Raw genomic sequence first — 16,972 nt, 5'->3', positions numbered from 1 at the left:
TGAATCGTTGGGCAAATGGTTTGTCATGTAGTTTATTATCTCGCCCGTACACTGTAAATAATATTAATAGCCCGCGTGTAATACTTCAACGGTACGGTAGGACGTAACACTTGCAACGGAAAGGCTGTTGATGCGGCGGCCAGGAGAAAGCAGGTTCGGCTGTCGTCCACTCGTATCGTTTGCCCTCGTTGAATCATCGTTCAGCTTAATGAAGCGCGTCTCGTAACAAGCTACATCCTTCGCGGACAGTCAGGGCAGAAGGCGTACGTGCGCATCCACATCACCAAACAGTGCCGATGGAAGGTATGGCCACAGATCGCTTCCAGCCGCTGCCGTTCGATAATGGCGTGCTGACAAATGGAACACTCGTTCCGTCTGGAACAGAGGAGCGGGCGTGCGTTTAGTGACCTTTTCTTTGCAAACCAAACTCAACCAGGCTTACCTCAACTCCAGGCAAGGCATAATGGTGCTGTGCTTTGTTTGTAGCAAAAATGCCGCACTAATCCACGCCAACCAGTTGCTGTTGTGCTGCTGCTGCTGCCTTTGCGCATCATCACCGTCGTTGGCGTACATGTTCAGCAACGCATCCCTTCGGTTCATCTTCGCATTGATTTGCTGGCCGGTAAGGATTCGCTGCCGTGAAGGGAATCCCTTTTTTTTTTGGTTGTTGTTGTCCGCAGGTAGCAGCTCACAGAGACAAACCACCCTCGACAGTAGCTGGGTAGGATGTTGTGTCCGCTGCATGCATGCCTTCTCTCTTTGTATGCACTTTTTTCGTTGCGAATGAACTCCACTCTCTCTCTCTCTCTCTACCCCTGGGATGAACACACGGATGATCTCTTCACTGGCGACGATCAAACCGCGGTGGCTTGACGACATTCGGGATGTGGTACACACGGAATATAATGCTTAACGTGCGGCTTGCCAGCGAAATGCACACAGCAACCGAATGACTGCGCGATTAGGTCAATCGAAGGGGGCATAAAGGGAGCGTACTATAGCTCTGTCGGCGGTCGTCTCCGATAGTCTTATCGCCTAATAGCCTTGCGTTCTTATCCATGTTTCTCGTATTAAATCAGTATTCTCAGTCGAACGGTTTTTTTTTGGCAAGTCCACGAATACTGGTTAGCAATTCGACTAGCATGCCAACCCTGCCTACTGCAACCCCTCGGAGGCGCAACTGCATCGCGGAAGGATTACCGACCGACTTTTCGACACGGTTCGTAAGCTAAATACAACCAATAGTGTGTAGTGTACCGTGGCTGTACGAGTGTGGAGGTATATCGGACACGAGACGCTACTGATAAAGCAGGCTCTGCGTTGGTGTGTGCGAAGCGCCGCACGTCACAGGCGAACCGTCGGTTTGACCGTTGGTATTTGAAATATGCACTTCTTGCACAGTGGAACCGAATGCATTTTTGAAGGAAAATGTTTATGAAATTGTTTCGATTTTTACATAACTAATTTCTTATTTGTATATTAAATTCAACAATTTTTTTTTAAATTTAGCATTGAATTTAATGTTTTCTTTCCTCTAAATTGTGTTCCCGTTCAGCTTATAGTATAGAAAAATACAGCTTATAAAGTACAATTAGAGCACACAAGGGGAGATTTCATAACGGTTCAAACTAAGCCTCTACAGTTCTGGTGACGGTAGCACCGGTGTTCAAATCTCATTCGGACTGTTCCCCCGTAGTGAGGACTGATTGTGTGGTATCATTAGTTAGGCCAAGAAGAGAGAGAGAGAGAGAGAGAGCGAGAGAGAGAGAAAGAGTAGTGATGGTCGGATCAATCCTAACCTACCGGGTCGAAGCCATCCGTCAGCGACCCTGGAATCGTTCAGCAAAACATACGCGTGTTCGACCCGTGGGTGCAGTGAGTTGGGCCGAACGAGTTCAGTTTAATCCATCGAGTCGTTCCGAAATCATTACGAGACAACTGATTGCACCCACGGGCCGATCCGAACTTGTTGCACCCACGGGTTGGGCTTGATTCCTATAGGAACAAACTCGACTTCGGATCGACCAGTGAAAAGAGCCGTGTGACCCATCGCTACTCTACAGCCAGCAGCCGAAACTGCACCACAAAACAAAGATGGATTATTAGCCGCCAATGAGTGGAAGGACATTAGGCACACGGTGTGGCACTGGCTGATCTTAAAAACTTTCTCATATTTTACCTTCTGCCCTCCGACAACAGCCCCAACAGTCCCAACGCCAAATGTGCCAGGTGCTAACGTATATTTAAAATTGATCTGCTACACAAGACCCACCAACGTCTTATTTCGAAATAAACGATACGAAAACGGTTATGCGAACGGCAGCAGCACTCAGTTCCTTACCACAATGACCGACGGAATGTTTTCTTCCGGGTGTGCCTGTACCTCCTGCCATTCGAGCGGATGCGCCTTCTTCCGGTGCTTGTACAGATTCGAAATGTAGCCGAACGATTTGAAGCAAAACGCGCACTGATACTGGTTGGTGCGCGTGTGCGTCGTCATGTGCTCCACCATGGTCAGCTTGGTGGAGAAACCCTTGCCGCAAACCTCGCACTTGAACGACCGCGAGTCCATCGTCACCTCGCAGGTGTTTTTCTGGTGCCGCTTCATGTGGAACGGGGTGCGGAACATCTTGCCGCACAGATCGCAGTTCACCGGATCGTCCTCCGAGTGGATCGTTTTCATGTGCTTCGACATGCTGCAGGTGCGGATCTGTTTGCCGCACAGTACGCACTGCGTCATCCGCAGCAGCGAGCTGTCGTGCGAAACTTTGTGCGCTTCGAACGATTTCCGATTCTTGAACATGCGCGGGCAGTGCTCGCACATCAGCATCAGGTCGGTGTGGGCGGTCCGTTTGTGCACACGGTAGGCTTTATAGTTGAAGCTACAGCAAGGGGGGGGGGGGGGGGGGAATGGAAGTCTTTAGTCGGACAGTCAGCACATCACCACACCAGCAACGAAAGCCGCCTCTACTTACTACTTGTCGCAGATGTTACAGCGCACGTCCTTCAGCCCGTGGACACAGTCAATGTGCATTTTCAAGTTTGCAATAAAGTTGAACGTCCTACCGCACTGGTCACACTTGTGCTTCTTGTCCGAAGGCAGTGCGGTATGCGGTGTGTGTGCCTTTATCATATGATGGTGCAGATTCTGATGCACCTCCTTACAAACTTCGCACCTGTGGAGCAAACGCGGCGAGTGGAAATGAGTGAGAATCGACCTAATGCCGCGAATCTCGAGGCATCGTTCAACCAGCTTACCGATACTTGTCCGGATTGTTGTGCATATCGATGTGCGTGATGACCTGCTGGCGGTTGACCTGTCGCGTCGAGCACACCGGACACCGCACGTACATGCCCTTGTTGTGTTCCTTCACCATGTGCGCCCGCAGATCGGTCAGATTATCGAACGACGTCGAGTCGGGCGACTCTTCCTCGCATATGTCGCACACGATGCACTTGTAAAACTCCAACACCTCCTGGTCGGGTCCCTTTTCCTTCGGCACGTAAGGCTTCGGTACGTGCAGCTTCTCGTGCTTGGCCCGCAGATCCTCCGTCTCGAACTTTCGCTTGCACAGACTGCACGGGTACGGTAGATTCTCCTCCAGCACGCTCTGATGCACGCGCATGTGCTTCTTGAGCGAAATGTTACAATCGTTCAGCTTGCCGCAGATCTCACACTTGTTCCTTTCCGGATCGTCGTGCGTTTCCATGTGGCTAACGAACATGCCCGGCGTGTGGCACTTTTTGTCGCACTTGGGGCACTTTAGAAACGGTGGCTGGTTGTGCTCCACCCGGTAGTGCATGTGCGCATCGGCAAAGCGCTTGAACGTGACCTTCTCCGGACAGTAGTAGCAGGCAAACTCGTCCACGTACTGGAATATCTTCGTGTCGCGCGCATACTGCTCCGACTCCAGGCTGCACTGATACTCGTAGAAGGAATAGTCGTCCATGTTCAGTTGCTTCTGCAGCTCCAGCCGCGCTTCGTAGTCCGGATCTCCTTCCCCGAGCATGTACTCCATCTCGTCCTGTTCGCTCTCTTCGTCGCTTACCTGCTCCATATCGCTGTACTGCTTCACCTTGCGCTTGCGGGTCGATCTTCGTTCCGGTCTGGCCGAGCTGCTGTCCAATTCTTCCGGTTCGGGTTTTATCTCCCTCTTGACCGCACGCGGCGTGTACTCGTTTGAATCGGCTTCCTGTGGCTTTGGATTTTTCGGCGGACGACCCCGGCGGCGCTTGACGGGCACGTCCGTTGCCGGCGTACCACCACCACCACCACCACTTGTTGAGTCTACGGACGTTCCGGAATCGTTTAGGCGGGATTCTTTCTTTATCTCGCTAGCCGATTTCATAGCCGCCGCTTCCTGCTCTGGTTTTCGCTTCGGAGGACGACCTCTACCACGCTTGACCGGCTGTTCCGGCGGCAACAGGGCATCGAGCGCGATGGTTGAACTTTCCGCCGTACCGCTAGATTGCGCCTTACCGTTCAGGATCACTGGCCTGCTGCTGCGCCGGTCTGATCCGTGCGCTTCGCCGTCGCTTTGATCTTCGTCGTACGTGTCGTAGGTGGTGGCATCCGCTTCTCGCTCTTCACCATCCTCAACCACAATTTCCACCACCCTGTAATCGTCCCAATCCATCACATTTTCACCACCTTCGCTCTCGTCGTATTTGGCGCGGATTTCGTATCGTTTAGCGTTGGTGCGCTCTGTGCTGGTGGGCATGGTGGATGTTTGTGCTATCTGCTCGCGAAGCTCCTCGGCATCTTCCTCCAGGAATTCAATGTCCTTCAGCTGCGTCATATGATCGTCCAGGACTGCAAGGTTTTGTGGAAAAAGGGTACATGAAGAAGGACCATCCGTAGGAAAAAATAAAATTGCACGCACTGCACACTTACCCGTGTCGTCGTCAAAGGCTTCGCTGTGAATGGTTTCCAGCTTTGTGTGGTACAGATGGAACTCGTTCACAGTGGTCCAGCAGTCGATGCAGATGTACGGTTTGTCGGAGGGTTTTAGCTGCAAAACACAGGGCACAGGAAAGGTAGATGTAGTCGATGCTGCTTTTCTTGAGATCAAAACAAAACAAGGCTATCGCCACAAGGCGTCTCCTACGGGGAAAGGGTAACCTTCCAGCCTAAGGACGAGACCTACATCAAACCACAGGTGTTTCTGTACGATCGTTGCCATGTTGAGATTTTTGTTCGCCGCACTGAACACACTTAAAAACCATTTCGATTCCGTTGTTAAACAAAGGGCGCAATTACTATCGTTGGTCATTTTCGTGGCTTCGTTGTTGATGCGCCAAGCTTGGATAATGGAATACGGGTGGCAATGGCTTGCTGTGTTTTAATGCTGTCAAAAACAGCCATGACGCGCGGATAGGTCGCGGCTACACAGAAACGTCACGTGAGCTAATGCAAAATTGCCAACGAATGAAACGCTTCGTGTTTACTTTTGTTGATCAAATTATATTAACACAATATTTAGTTGTCCTTTAAATGGTTTCAATTTTTTTAAGGCCTAATTTTGTAAATGTAGCTTCAGTTTGGAAACTGTGAAGGCCGATTATTCAAGGGAATGTGTAAAGCGTTTCAATCGTACCTTGATTAAGCGTTTTTGAATCAATAGGGTTAAGCGTTTCGCCAAAGTGCATTGCATTTTTTTTAATTGTCTGTTCGTCATTCGTTATCATGCAAATACATTTAGATGCAATAAAACACTGCAGTGCGTAAGTATTGGATGTTGGGTACTGCTACTAGTAATACTATTACTTTATATTTAAACAATTATTCGTTACTTTACACAATAAAAGCTACTTGAAACAGTCCGATTTGTGGGTAATTCAAGTTACACGTAGCCAACGTTGAATCAATCAAGAAAATGAGCTACTTGTTTGATTACGCAAACTATGCTGGAATTGTTTTTTGCATTAAACTTTATCCCCATGCATTCGTTGCCCTTCAACACCCTATCGCTACGTACAAATGGGTTCGAAAGTACGTTAGTTTCGTACAACGATAACCGATGCTATGTTATCCTCGGGCCGCGCCTGTATCTCCTGCCATTCGAGTGGATGTGCCTTCTTCCGGTGCTTGTACAGGTTCGAGATGTAGCCAAACGATTTTAAGCAAAACGCGCACTGATACTTGTTGGTGCGCGTGTGCGTCGTCATGTGCTCGATCATCGTCAGCTTCAAACAGAACCCTTTGCCACACACTTCGCATTTGTGCTTCCGGGAGTCTATCGTTGCCTCGCACGTGTTTTTCTGGTGCCGCTTCATGTGGAACATCGTGCGGAACGTTTTGCCGCACAGCTCACAGCTGACCGGTCCATCCTGGGAGTGTTGCGAAATCATGTGCTTCTTGACGTTTGTTAATCGGATTTGCTTGTTGCAGTACTCGCAGGTCGTAAACTGTATCAGACTGTCGTCGTGAATGGCTTTGTGTACTTCCAGCGCACCGCGCGTTTTGAACATCTTGGGACAGTGTTCGCACATGAGCATCTGGTCCGTGTGGGCTGTTCGCTTGTGCACTCGGAATGCTTTAAGATTGAAGCTGGGAAAGATAAACGGTTAAAAGCGGATTAGTTTTAAATTCTAGAAAATCTTTCCTTTCGGAAGTGTTCGCAGTGTGTGCACTCACTATTTGTCACAAACGTTGCAGCGGACGTCCTTCGAACCGTGCACACAGTCAACGTGCATTTTCAAATTTGCCAAGAAGTTAAACATCCTGCCACACTGCTCACACTTGTACTTTTTGTCCGCCGGAATGGCCGTGGTCGGCGTATGCGCTTTAATCATGTGCGAGTCCAGGTTTTGATAAATCTCCTTACACACTTCGCACCGATACTTCTCCGGATTGTTATGCAGATCGATGTGCGTGATCAGATGCTGCCGGTAGAGATTTCTTTTGCCACACAGCGGGCACTTCAGGTACGCACCCTTGTTGTGCTCCTGCTCCATGTGCACCCGCAAATCCCAGAAGTTCTCGAACGAGGTTGAGTCGGGTTCCTGCTCTTCGCACACATCACAGTAGATGCGTTTGTAGAACGCCAGCAGCTCCAGATCCGGGCCCTTGTCGCGCTTGACGAGAGGCTTTGGAACGTGCAGCTTTTCGTGCTTGTTTCGCTGCTCCTCCGTAGCAAACTTTCGCTTACAACGACTGCACGGGAACGGTAAGTCCTGCTCCAGCTGTCCGAGATGTACGCGCATATGCTTCTTGAGCGAGATATTGCAGTCTGTAATTTTTCCACAAACTTCACATCTGTAACAGAGGAAAGAAAAAACAACCCTTCTTGTTAATATCAGCAAAAGAATTTCGAGGCAGCAACTTACTTATTCTTTTCCGGATTTTCGTGCGTCTCCATGTGGCTCACAAACATGCCGGGTGTGTAGCATTTCTTCTCGCACTTGGTACACTTCAAAAAGCCCGGCTCATTGTGCACCAGCTTGTAATGCCGGTCGGCATCGATGAAGCGCTTGAAGGACACATGCTCCACGCAGTAGTGGCAGCAAAACTCTTGCACGTACTTGAATATACGCTCATCGCGATCATTCTTCGTGCGTTGCTTGCCGGATTTCTTTCGACCGAACGACTCGTCACAATCCGAATAATCTTGATCGCTTTCACTCTCGTACGTTGGCTTCCGTGCGCGTACCGTTTTCCGTTTAGCTTTTTCCACCACCAGCCCCGTCTCCGACTGATTTCCATCAACAGTTTCAATCTTTATCGTACCCTCTAACGATCTTTTCGGTGGTCGTCCTCTGCCACGCTTAACAGGTACCGTGTCGGTGGTGGATGTTGTTTGTGCCGGCGGACTTGTATCGATCACCTGATTATCGTTCTGTTCCATACTCTGTACGCTCGGCTTCTGTTTCGGTGGACGGCCTCGGGGTCGCTTCGTCGGTTCTACTGCAACTGGGGGAGACTTTTCTTTCGGCGTGTCTGTTGTTTGCTCCAGCTTCACTTTGGGTGGACGGCCTCTACGACGCTTTGCTGGCTGTTCTTCAGGACCGGGAGCACTATCATTCGTTTCGGGTTTCGTTTGCGTTATCGCTGGCGAATCATCGATATGTTCGGTCTCGAGGCTATCATCCTCGAGCAAATTGTCCTCCGAATGCTGATAGTCATCAAACTCGTCATCGTTGCTGATGTAATCATTCACCTCGACAAAATGTTTCTTTTCGTCCTTGGCTGCTGTCTCAGCATCGGGTTGAAATCTGACTGGAACGCTCGTAATTCTGCCAGACGGTCTTCTCGCTATGCTGAGCTCACTTATCTCCGGCTTTGCCTCGATTGTTGTCTCCGGTTCGTCAATGTTTTCACCTTGTTTGAGATCGGGGACATACCGGGGTATATGAGCTAATTCGTTCTGTTTGAAATGTACAAAAGGGTTGCTTACTCTCTTGTTCGATAGTGTTCTCTTCCTCAGCATCTTCGCTGTGAATGCTTTCCAGCTTAGTGTAGAAAAGATGAAAATCGTGTACACTTGTCCAGCATCCGTTACACACCCGCGGGTTAGCTGCCGGTTTAAGCTGGAAGGAAAGCGAACAGGAGAGTGGATATAGATTTGGGGCCGGGTGCCAAAATGCCAACCAAAATACAAACTCACATCGAACCACAAATGTTTTGATATGATGAATGCCATATCGAGCGTCCTGTTTGCCTCACTAAACACTTCCATAACCCATCGTGAGTCGGTCGCTAAACAAAGCACGCAACTGTTGTTGTGCGTCATTTTGCGAGGCGTACGTGTGGGAGGCGAGCAGTAAACGACACTAAATCATTTAAAATATTTTAAATCGGATAATTTATAGTGCAGCAGAGACGCTGAGCTTTGTTGTTCAATAGCGACGGTGCTTTTGTTGTGGATTGAAAATTGTAAACAATTTGACGTTTCGATCTGACGTTTACCAATTTTGACAGCAAAGTGTGTTGATATTTGAAGCGTTTGAAAGCCGTTGGCAATTTGAAAACAAAAACACGCTTCATCAAGGTGGAAGAACGATTCACGAGCGGATATCGTTAATTTCACGTAAATAATGTGAAATTCCGGCTTTACAATTATCCCGAACCGATGGAAATTCAAATTTTATCATTTTTTTTATTGTTGAAGTAGTGTAGCTTCTTTACAGATATGTTCTACAACATACTAGCTTAGTTTATTTAGATCTGATGTGATTTTTAAAACTGTGAAAAACTATCCTTCACTTTACACGTCCCCAACTTTCGGGGCCGGGAAGCTTAGAGCGTACATTACTGCTAGAAAACTATTCTACCCTATAGCTAGATCGCTCTTAGCCTAGCTTTCCAACCGACTACAGACTTGTTAAAAAATGTACTTATAATCGTTCCATTGCCACCACCAAGCGTGTACCAAACACCTCAGTTACGAATTTCGATGACGGTGGCGATGCCCTGCTCGGGCCGCGCCTGCACCTCCTGCCATTCGAGCGGGTGCGCCTTCTTCCGGTGCTTGTACAGATTCGAAATGTAGCCGAACGTTTTGAAGCAAAACGCACACTGATACAGGCTGGTGCGTGTGTGCGTCGTCATGTGTTCGGTCATCGTAAGCTTCATCGCAAATCCTTTACCGCAAACTTCACATTTGTACGGGCGGGAGCTAATGGTGGCCGAGCACGTGTTGGCCCGGTGGCGCAACATGTGGAACGTGGTGCGGAACATCTTGCCGCACAGATCGCACTTGACCGGATCTTCCTGCGAGTGGATCGTTTTCATGTGCTTCGCCATGCTGGCACCGCGTCGCATCTCCTTCCCGCACACCTCGCACTTGACCGATTTGCGCAACGTTTCGTCGTGGTCGCTCTTGTGCGATTCGAGACCGCTGCGCGTTTTGAACATTTTCGGGCAGTGTTCGCACATGAACATTTCGTCCGTGTGGGCCGAACGCTTGTGGGCACTGAGCGCTTTATGGTTGAAGCTATGGTTAAATAAACGGGCAAGCATTATTAATAGCCAATCGGCACAAAATACGTCCAAGTACTTACTATTTGTTGCAGATATCACAACACACATCCTTCACACCATGCACACGGTCGATGTGACTGCGAAGGTTCGTTTGATATTTGAACATTTTGCCACAATGCTCGCAGCTGTAATTTTTCTCGTCCGGCTGTGACGTTTCCGCCGTGTGAGCTTTGATCATGTGTTTGTCCAGATTCTGATGAATTTCCTTACACACTTCACATCTACAACAAAAAAAAAAGGACCAAAAGACGGTTTCATTACCACTCGCACCGATTCTCCGAGCTGAGATGGGTTTTCCATTACGAACCGGTAATTTTCCGGATTGTCATGCACATCAACGTGCACCATCAACTGTTGGCGGCAGGCATTCTTCTTGTAGCATATCGGACACTTAAGATACGGCGTCTTGTTATGCTCGTTGGTCATGTGCACCTTCAGATCCCAGAAGTTATCGAACGAGGTCGATTCGGGGGTGATTTCTTCGCACACATCGCAGTAGATGCGTTTGTAGAATTTAAGCAGCTCCAAATCGCGGCCCTTCTCCTTCTTGATGACCACCTTCCGCCCGTGCAGACGTTCGTGCTTGTCGCGTTTTTCCTCGTGCTCGAACCGACGCGTGCACTGGCTGCACGGGTACGGGAAGTCCTTTTCCAGCTTATCCTGGTGCGCTCGCATATGCTTCTTCAGGGTGATTTGTTGATCCGTCACCTTACCGCATATCTTACACCTGTTACGGAACAGAGGACAGAGCGGAATTTTAACGTGCGCCGTTTGCTTTCATGCATCGTTACTTACTTGTTTCTTTCCGGATCCTCGTGCGTTTCCATGTGGCTCACGAAACCGCCAGGCGTGAAGCACTTGCGGCCACACTTTGGACACCGCAAAAAGGCGGGCTCGTCGTGCACCTTCTTGTAGTGGAGATTTGCATGATGAAAACGTTCGAAAACCACCTTCTCCGGACAGTAGTAGCAGATGAACTCATCCACGTACGAGAAAATCTTCTCCTGCAGTTGCCGAAAGCCGAGTGCCTTGCGCGCCTTGCCCCCCTTCGACGACTTGCGATACCGCTTCCAGTCTTCGCTGTCGATGATGTCGTCAAAGTCCGACTCCAGCTCCGATTCGCTGCTCGTAACTGAAGCCTTCCTTTTGCGACCTCGCTGGCGCAACTTACGCGGTTCATGTTTAACCGTGGCATCCGCTTTCACTTTCGGTGGCCGTCCTCTACCACGCTTCGGTGTTGCGGTGGGTGTCGCGGCATCCGGTTTATCGCTTGCTTCCTGCTTGATGTTCTGCTGGTCGTAGTTAATCACTTCACTGTCATCATTGTCCTCCTCCAGGTAGTCAACATCGTCCTTCACGTTGGCCTCATAGTCCGCGTCATCCTCCTCATCTTCGTACTCATCGTTGGTCGCCAGATAATCCTTTTCCCATTCGGCTTCCTCCGCTTCCAGCTTATAGCTTGGCTGCGCAGTACTGGCCCGTTTCGGACGCCTGCTAGCGCCCCGATCCTTGCCCTCATTTTCGACGCTTTCATCGCCCTCCAAATACTCGTACTCGATCTCTTCCAACTGTTCCGCGTCCTGGGACAGTTCTTCTATTTTTACATCTTCCACCGGGTGAAATTCGAACACTGTAACGGAACCGTCAGAAGGGTGGTTTGAGTGCGGGGTTCGCTCCAGCCAGCACCAGAGCAGGCAACTTACGGTATTGTCTGATGTCTTTTGCGTTGCACGACGCATCCTCCGGATCTGGCGTGTAGTGGATGTTCTCGAGCCGGACGTAAAAGTCGTGGAAATCCTTCAGACAGTTCCAACACTCGTTGCAGACGTACGAATCGTTGGTCGGTTTTACCTGCAACACACATCACAAAAGGTACGGGTGCTTTAGTAGAATGGCCAAAATGGGTCTGTGTTTACGAAAATGCTATCAGCGTACTGTTGTTGTGGGCCGCAAGGGGGATGGCGGGCGACGGTGGTACCTACCCAAAGATGTTTTGTTATTATCGCTGCTATATCTTCGTTGGGTTTCTCATCACTGTACACTTTGAGAAAACTTTCGGGCTCGGTGGTCAAGCACAGCACGCACTTCACGAATTGGTCCATTTTTTAGCCAGTAAACGCGATTATTTTGTTAGTTTAGCATTACTGTGTTCACAAACAACAAAAGGTACGGGAAAAGTGCGTTTGACGTTTGACGGTTTGTTGCAAGCGCACTGTGCTGCACGGTGGGATGACGTGGCGGACATTTTAGGAGAACATCGCAGAGCAAAATGGCAAGATAACAAGAGGGTATTCGTATTTGCTGGAAAAGCTTCATTTTATACCCAAAATAGGTTGTATTAATAGCAAACTAGGAAAATTTAATTCATTAAAACAAAATCTATGGTGATATCCTTTGCGATGTTTTTTCTCAGGCTGCTACGAAGGAATACTCACTTGTGATTTCAATTTCGATCTGTGTCAGGAATTTAAAGACGCAACTATAGTGGCCGATGCCGATGTTATGTAAGCTTATTTATGATAAGTGTGACTATACAAAAAATGATTAAGAGAAGTAATAAGAGGTTTCATGAGCGTACGATCATCTTCGGAAACGAGCACACTCTGGCGATGTTGTTTTTGCGATGTTTTTACTCGACCGCGCAATTGACGAATTGCGGCAGCTATCCCTGCCAGTTTTCTTACCGTTTTCATGAATCCTTGATAGTATATTTCAACCGTGAAGAAGTAGGGCACGTTTACGTTAAACAAATAGCATTTATTTATCACGACCAGCGCCAAGGCTCTATCTAGGTTCCTTTCTGCTTGTAAATGGCACCTGTGATTCCGTGTTTGTGAATCATACAAATTCTGGAAACATAAATGACACGTACGCGTGGTTAGCGTGGTTCGTAGCCATGAGTATGCAAAGGATACTTACTTGTCATTCGATTCCAGTGAAATGACTGGACTGCTGCTGGTAGGATCTAGCTTGGAGGCTAGATCTGATATGGCCACGATTATTCCAGCTGAATGTTCCGATGCGGTACCTTTAGCTGTTGAGGGAAAGAAGGTTTGAATTACTTAGGACGCTGGTAGGATTCTACGCGAGAGCCAATCAATTACCTCCCAGACACAGTCCTTGGTTGTTCGCCAACAGACATCCAACGTTGCCTGGTACATCCATGCTGAAAAGATGGTTCAATCTTACGCTCAGGAAGTTCGTTCTGTACATTATCGACACAATTTCACTTACATTTTATCCAGCAGGCTGTCTACCTGATGCTCCATGGCGCTTGATAACTTATCAGTGGTCGAAGAATCGTTGTTTCGCTTTTACTCCGGCAGACTTCCAGTACGGACACAAGTGGAATGCCTGCAGTAGATTTCGTGATGATAATCAAAACAAAACATTCGAACGACATGTCAACAAATGTCTACCGAGATGCGTACATGTCAGATGGGCAACATACGCGAGGAGAATAGATTTTTAGGTGAAATTTGACTTGATCGTTAAATTATCCCGGCGTTCAAAATATAGTTTAAGCTGTGTATTATGAGATTTTTTTTTACCATCAAACGCACGAAATAGCTCATTACCGCATGAGAACGCATTAGAAATTATTTCTAATGTGGAAAAAGGTGTGTTTTCTGCATTCTTGTCCTGTTCGCTTGAATTGCTTACCTGAATTGCGCTTGAATTGCTCCAGCGTCCGTGGAGACCGGATCGGACGGGGTTCGATTCTCGGTCGCACCACCCTGTGAAGATCGGAGCCACTGTTGCTTCGGCTACTCGCTGCTGTCCCCTAAATTTTGAACTAAAGTAGCACAATTTTGGGAGTATAATCCTAGATAGCGCTGTATTACCAACTCATTAACTGCCTTATTTGCAACCTACTCTTTGTTAATAGTGAAAATATTCTGGGTAGAACACAATTCCATTTAACCGTGTCGCCTTACCAAGTCTCCATTAAATAGCTAATGCCTCAGTCACTCACCGAAGCCGACATATGCTGGAGGATTCCCAGCACCAGAAACGATCGATGCCCGGCGAACGTAAAACCTGTCGAACCTGGCGACAGTGTTTAATAGCAAATGATTATAATGGCTTTAGAAAGCTCCTCAACTCGTCCGTCCTGGCGCGCCAGCACACCAACCAGCATGACCACTAGTGTCATATCTCATGCTAAAAGCTCAGTAAAATTTTATGTATATTACCTTCGGTGGCGGTGCTGGTGCGATGAGTAAGAATCCGAAACGATTTGCCCACCGTAAGAACCGTAAAGGAAATGGCACCCCGTCGTAATCCACCCGTTGCGGGGCGTTAGCACACTGCCGATTCTTCCTGGCCGTAGTGCTGCTGCAGCAGGACGGAGACATAATTTCGAAATGAATTTCAACTCTCCAGTGGAACATTTTAATTTGGAAAAGTGACCTACAGACGACGATTCGGCTTCACCGGCTAGCGAGAGAGTGAGTGCGGAAGTGAGTCGGTTGGTTGGGTTGGGATACGCTGCAGGGATGTTTAAGCAGTGTAAAAGCGAGCACGCGCGCCTGGATATGACGTATAAAGAGCGCGGTTTCAAACTATTTCCTTTTTGTGGCGCGGTTCCGTACTTCTTTCCGGACTATTCCGTACGGCCGAACGGCGCCCTTCGTCAGGTGGCTTCGCGCGTCTCCATCAGAGGATGCTGCGCCCCAGTAAAGGGTCGCCGAAAGTTGGAATGAAATTCTTCTAGCTTTACACTTCCCATTCTTCGAGTGCCAAAGGGGCTGAGGGCTGAAGTAATGAAAACTAGGCAAGTTTGAATTCATTTCTCATTGGCGTTCCTTTCAGCTCTCGGGTTGGGAAGGGCGAAGCGAGAGATGATGAACATCTTGAGTTTTTGTACCGCTTTTGTGAAAGAAGTGGTTAAGAGGAACTGTCGGGAGTGTTTTGATATAAAATAGGATGAAAGACAAGCGGAAGTGGCCAAAGTGGGACAGATATTATCAAACATTAGCATTTTGTAAAACTATCTGTCTACATTAAGTAAGTATAGAATAGACAGCTATGTCAGATAGCTCGAATACCAAACCTACACCTTTAGTTCTCAACAGCAGTTTCTTAGGCAGCTCAGAAACACCGAAAAGCTTCAGGCGTAAAGAAATTTCCCTGCTGCCCAGCTACAGAATCCGGCCGTAACACCTACGTAGGACACATCCCATCGTACAGACATCGTGCGATGCACACGCCAGGGTGGCAGAGCTGGGCGGTGGAAGAAGCCTGTACGGCCTGCAGGCCACCATCGTCTGTCCTCGCTCGCTACCGAGGAAGGTAGAAAAGTGTACGTTATGATATGGCTGTTAAAAAAATGAAATATATTATTCTCGGCTCAGCCCTGACGCTGGTGGGCTCGATTCTCGCCCTTGTTAGCGCAACCGGGCGGGCATTTATTCCAACGGCCGCGGGGTAGGATTTGCATGCGGGGCGAGCAGCTTTATGCGTACCATTCGCACGGTACCTAACCGACCGACGAACCAAATCCCGCTTCGCCCTGGGAAGCTGTCGGTTTTTTGACAGACCCTTCTGCTGTCACGGACGGAATGCTTCCCGCGAGATATGGCAGAGGATTACCGGGCGACACACCCGTACCGTACCGTACGATCCCTTCGGAAGGTTTGCATGCAACCACGGGGTACGGGGCGGTATTTTTCGCCGGGATTACGTACCGTCCGGGAGACGATGGAAATCAAGATACTGTCGAGCGCGCAGAAATAATGGCACTATTAAACTCTCTAAAGACTGTTAAGACGGTGCTAACACACCGCCATGAATGAGTAAAATGCATCTAGGCTTCCAGTTGATTAAAGTATGACGTGCCGGTCTTGGGTGGGTTAATGTTTTACACGCCGCATTTAAAAACTGTGCCGGTGCGTAGTTGGGGGGTTCGTCATTTTTTCCCCAGCCTTACTGGCCTTACTTACTTTGCGTTCATTTCTAGCGGACGCCTTTTTTGTTGCTGTTGTGATGAGTTTTATGCTCAAAAGTTTGGTGCGATGATTATTCATTGCAAGTAAAGATGCGTAAGAGAAAATTGCTGCGATGAAATGTGCATTCTTTTTTAAATAGTGAAATAGCTCAATGAGCAGCTGTACGATAGTACTGTGAGGCGAAATTGATTTGGTACGCTAATATATTCTCCTTATGGTAATAAAATTGTTTGGTAGGTTTAACATTTCATCAAGGGGTGGGAGGTGATGGTTCGGAAAAAAAGCTAGGCAAGTAAAAATAATTTCTCTACATTAATGCATAGCATTTACATAGTCTATTAGAATTTTGAGACATCGTACGCTGACTGAAACATTGACTGAAGTTGATAAAGGTAGCTTCCAAACCTTCAGTGATTGTGAGATGTTCAGACGACGATTTAGAGCCGAGGGAATCGAGCCTCGTATTTTTTTTCCATTTTTGCCTTATTTCTCTGCCAATTATCATTTATTTATTTCACGATTCTCTATCATTTCTGTTCTATTTCTCTTTTAGTTTTCTCCGAATCCTCTCTCATTTCTCTCTCATGTTTCCGCATTTCTCTTCCCTTCTCTCGTTACACTTTCATCTTTCTCTCGTTTTTTCCTCGATCCGCTATTGGTTATTCTTCATTCTCTCCCAATTATCTATCATTTTTCTATTCAGTCTCTTTCAATCTGCTCTATTTTCTTTTTCATTTCACTTGCATTTCTCTCTTAATTCTCTTTCAATCTACTTTCATCTTTCTCTAATTTTCCTCTCACTTCTCTGCCGATTTTCTTTTGATTCTCTCTTATTTCTGTCTCGTTTTTTCTTTTTTTGAATTCACATTTCTCTCCCAACTTTCTGTAATTATTCTCTTGATTCCTTCTCTCGTTTCTCTCACATTTCTCTTGGATTTTATCATTTCTTATTTCTCTCTCAGTTCTTTCTCATTTCTTTTTGATTTGCTTCTCTTTTCCCCTCGATTCTCTATCATTTATTTCGATTCTCTCCCATTTT

General features: G+C 47.7%; 5 protein-coding genes across 5 annotated transcripts; all 5 read right to left on the bottom strand.

The window, feature by feature from the left end:
- Window positions 1-14: 14 nt before the first annotated feature.
- LOC118505381 lies at window positions 15-1,719 on the bottom strand. The gene is made up of 2 exons (XM_036041083.1): window positions 443-1,719; window positions 15-375 (listed from the first exon to the last, which is right to left on the bottom strand). The coding sequence occupies exons 1-2, from the start codon at window positions 877-879 to the stop codon at window positions 231-233; spliced, it is 582 nt and encodes a 193-aa protein (XP_035896976.1). The 5' UTR covers window positions 880-1,719; the 3' UTR covers window positions 15-230.
- A 504-nt stretch (window positions 1,720-2,223) lies between these two features.
- Window positions 2,224-5,352, bottom strand: LOC118505377 (zinc finger protein 23-like). The gene is made up of 5 exons (XM_036041080.1): window positions 5,148-5,352; window positions 4,895-5,012; window positions 3,259-4,813; window positions 2,976-3,176; window positions 2,224-2,882 (listed from the first exon to the last, which is right to left on the bottom strand). The coding sequence occupies exons 1-5, from the start codon at window positions 5,271-5,273 to the stop codon at window positions 2,330-2,332; spliced, it is 2,553 nt and encodes an 850-aa protein (XP_035896973.1). The 5' UTR covers window positions 5,274-5,352; the 3' UTR covers window positions 2,224-2,329.
- A 379-nt stretch (window positions 5,353-5,731) lies between these two features.
- LOC118505379 (zinc finger protein 17-like) lies at window positions 5,732-8,876 on the bottom strand. Its single transcript, XM_036041081.1, has 5 exons — window positions 8,607-8,876; window positions 8,397-8,529; window positions 7,330-8,320; window positions 6,638-7,258; window positions 5,732-6,550 (listed from the first exon to the last, which is right to left on the bottom strand). The coding sequence occupies exons 1-5, from the start codon at window positions 8,730-8,732 to the stop codon at window positions 5,998-6,000; spliced, it is 2,424 nt and encodes an 807-aa protein (XP_035896974.1). The 5' UTR covers window positions 8,733-8,876; the 3' UTR covers window positions 5,732-5,997.
- Window positions 8,877-9,078: 202 nt separating this feature from the next.
- LOC118505380 (zinc finger protein 708-like) lies at window positions 9,079-12,178 on the bottom strand. The gene is made up of 6 exons (XM_036041082.1): window positions 11,965-12,178; window positions 11,686-11,833; window positions 10,778-11,612; window positions 10,290-10,709; window positions 10,003-10,203; window positions 9,079-9,935 (listed from the first exon to the last, which is right to left on the bottom strand). The coding sequence occupies exons 1-6, from the start codon at window positions 12,082-12,084 to the stop codon at window positions 9,380-9,382; spliced, it is 2,280 nt and encodes a 759-aa protein (XP_035896975.1). The 5' UTR covers window positions 12,085-12,178; the 3' UTR covers window positions 9,079-9,379.
- A 536-nt stretch (window positions 12,179-12,714) lies between these two features.
- LOC118505382 lies at window positions 12,715-13,377 on the bottom strand. The gene is made up of 4 exons (XM_036041084.1): window positions 13,217-13,377; window positions 13,087-13,148; window positions 12,902-13,016; window positions 12,715-12,831 (listed from the first exon to the last, which is right to left on the bottom strand). Exons 1-4 carry the CDS (start codon window positions 13,249-13,251, stop codon window positions 12,771-12,773), a joined length of 273 nt encoding a protein of 90 aa, XP_035896977.1. The 5' UTR covers window positions 13,252-13,377; the 3' UTR covers window positions 12,715-12,770.
- Between the last annotated feature and the right edge of the window lie 3,595 nt (window positions 13,378-16,972).

This window comes from Anopheles stephensi, chromosome 2 (genome assembly GCF_013141755.1).
Source record: "Anopheles stephensi strain Indian chromosome 2, UCI_ANSTEP_V1.0, whole genome shotgun sequence".
Lineage (NCBI taxonomy): Eukaryota > Metazoa > Arthropoda > Insecta > Diptera > Culicidae > Anopheles > Anopheles stephensi.
Note: the sequence above shows the minus strand (reverse complement) of the source record. Positions and strands in the feature narration are given on the sequence as shown.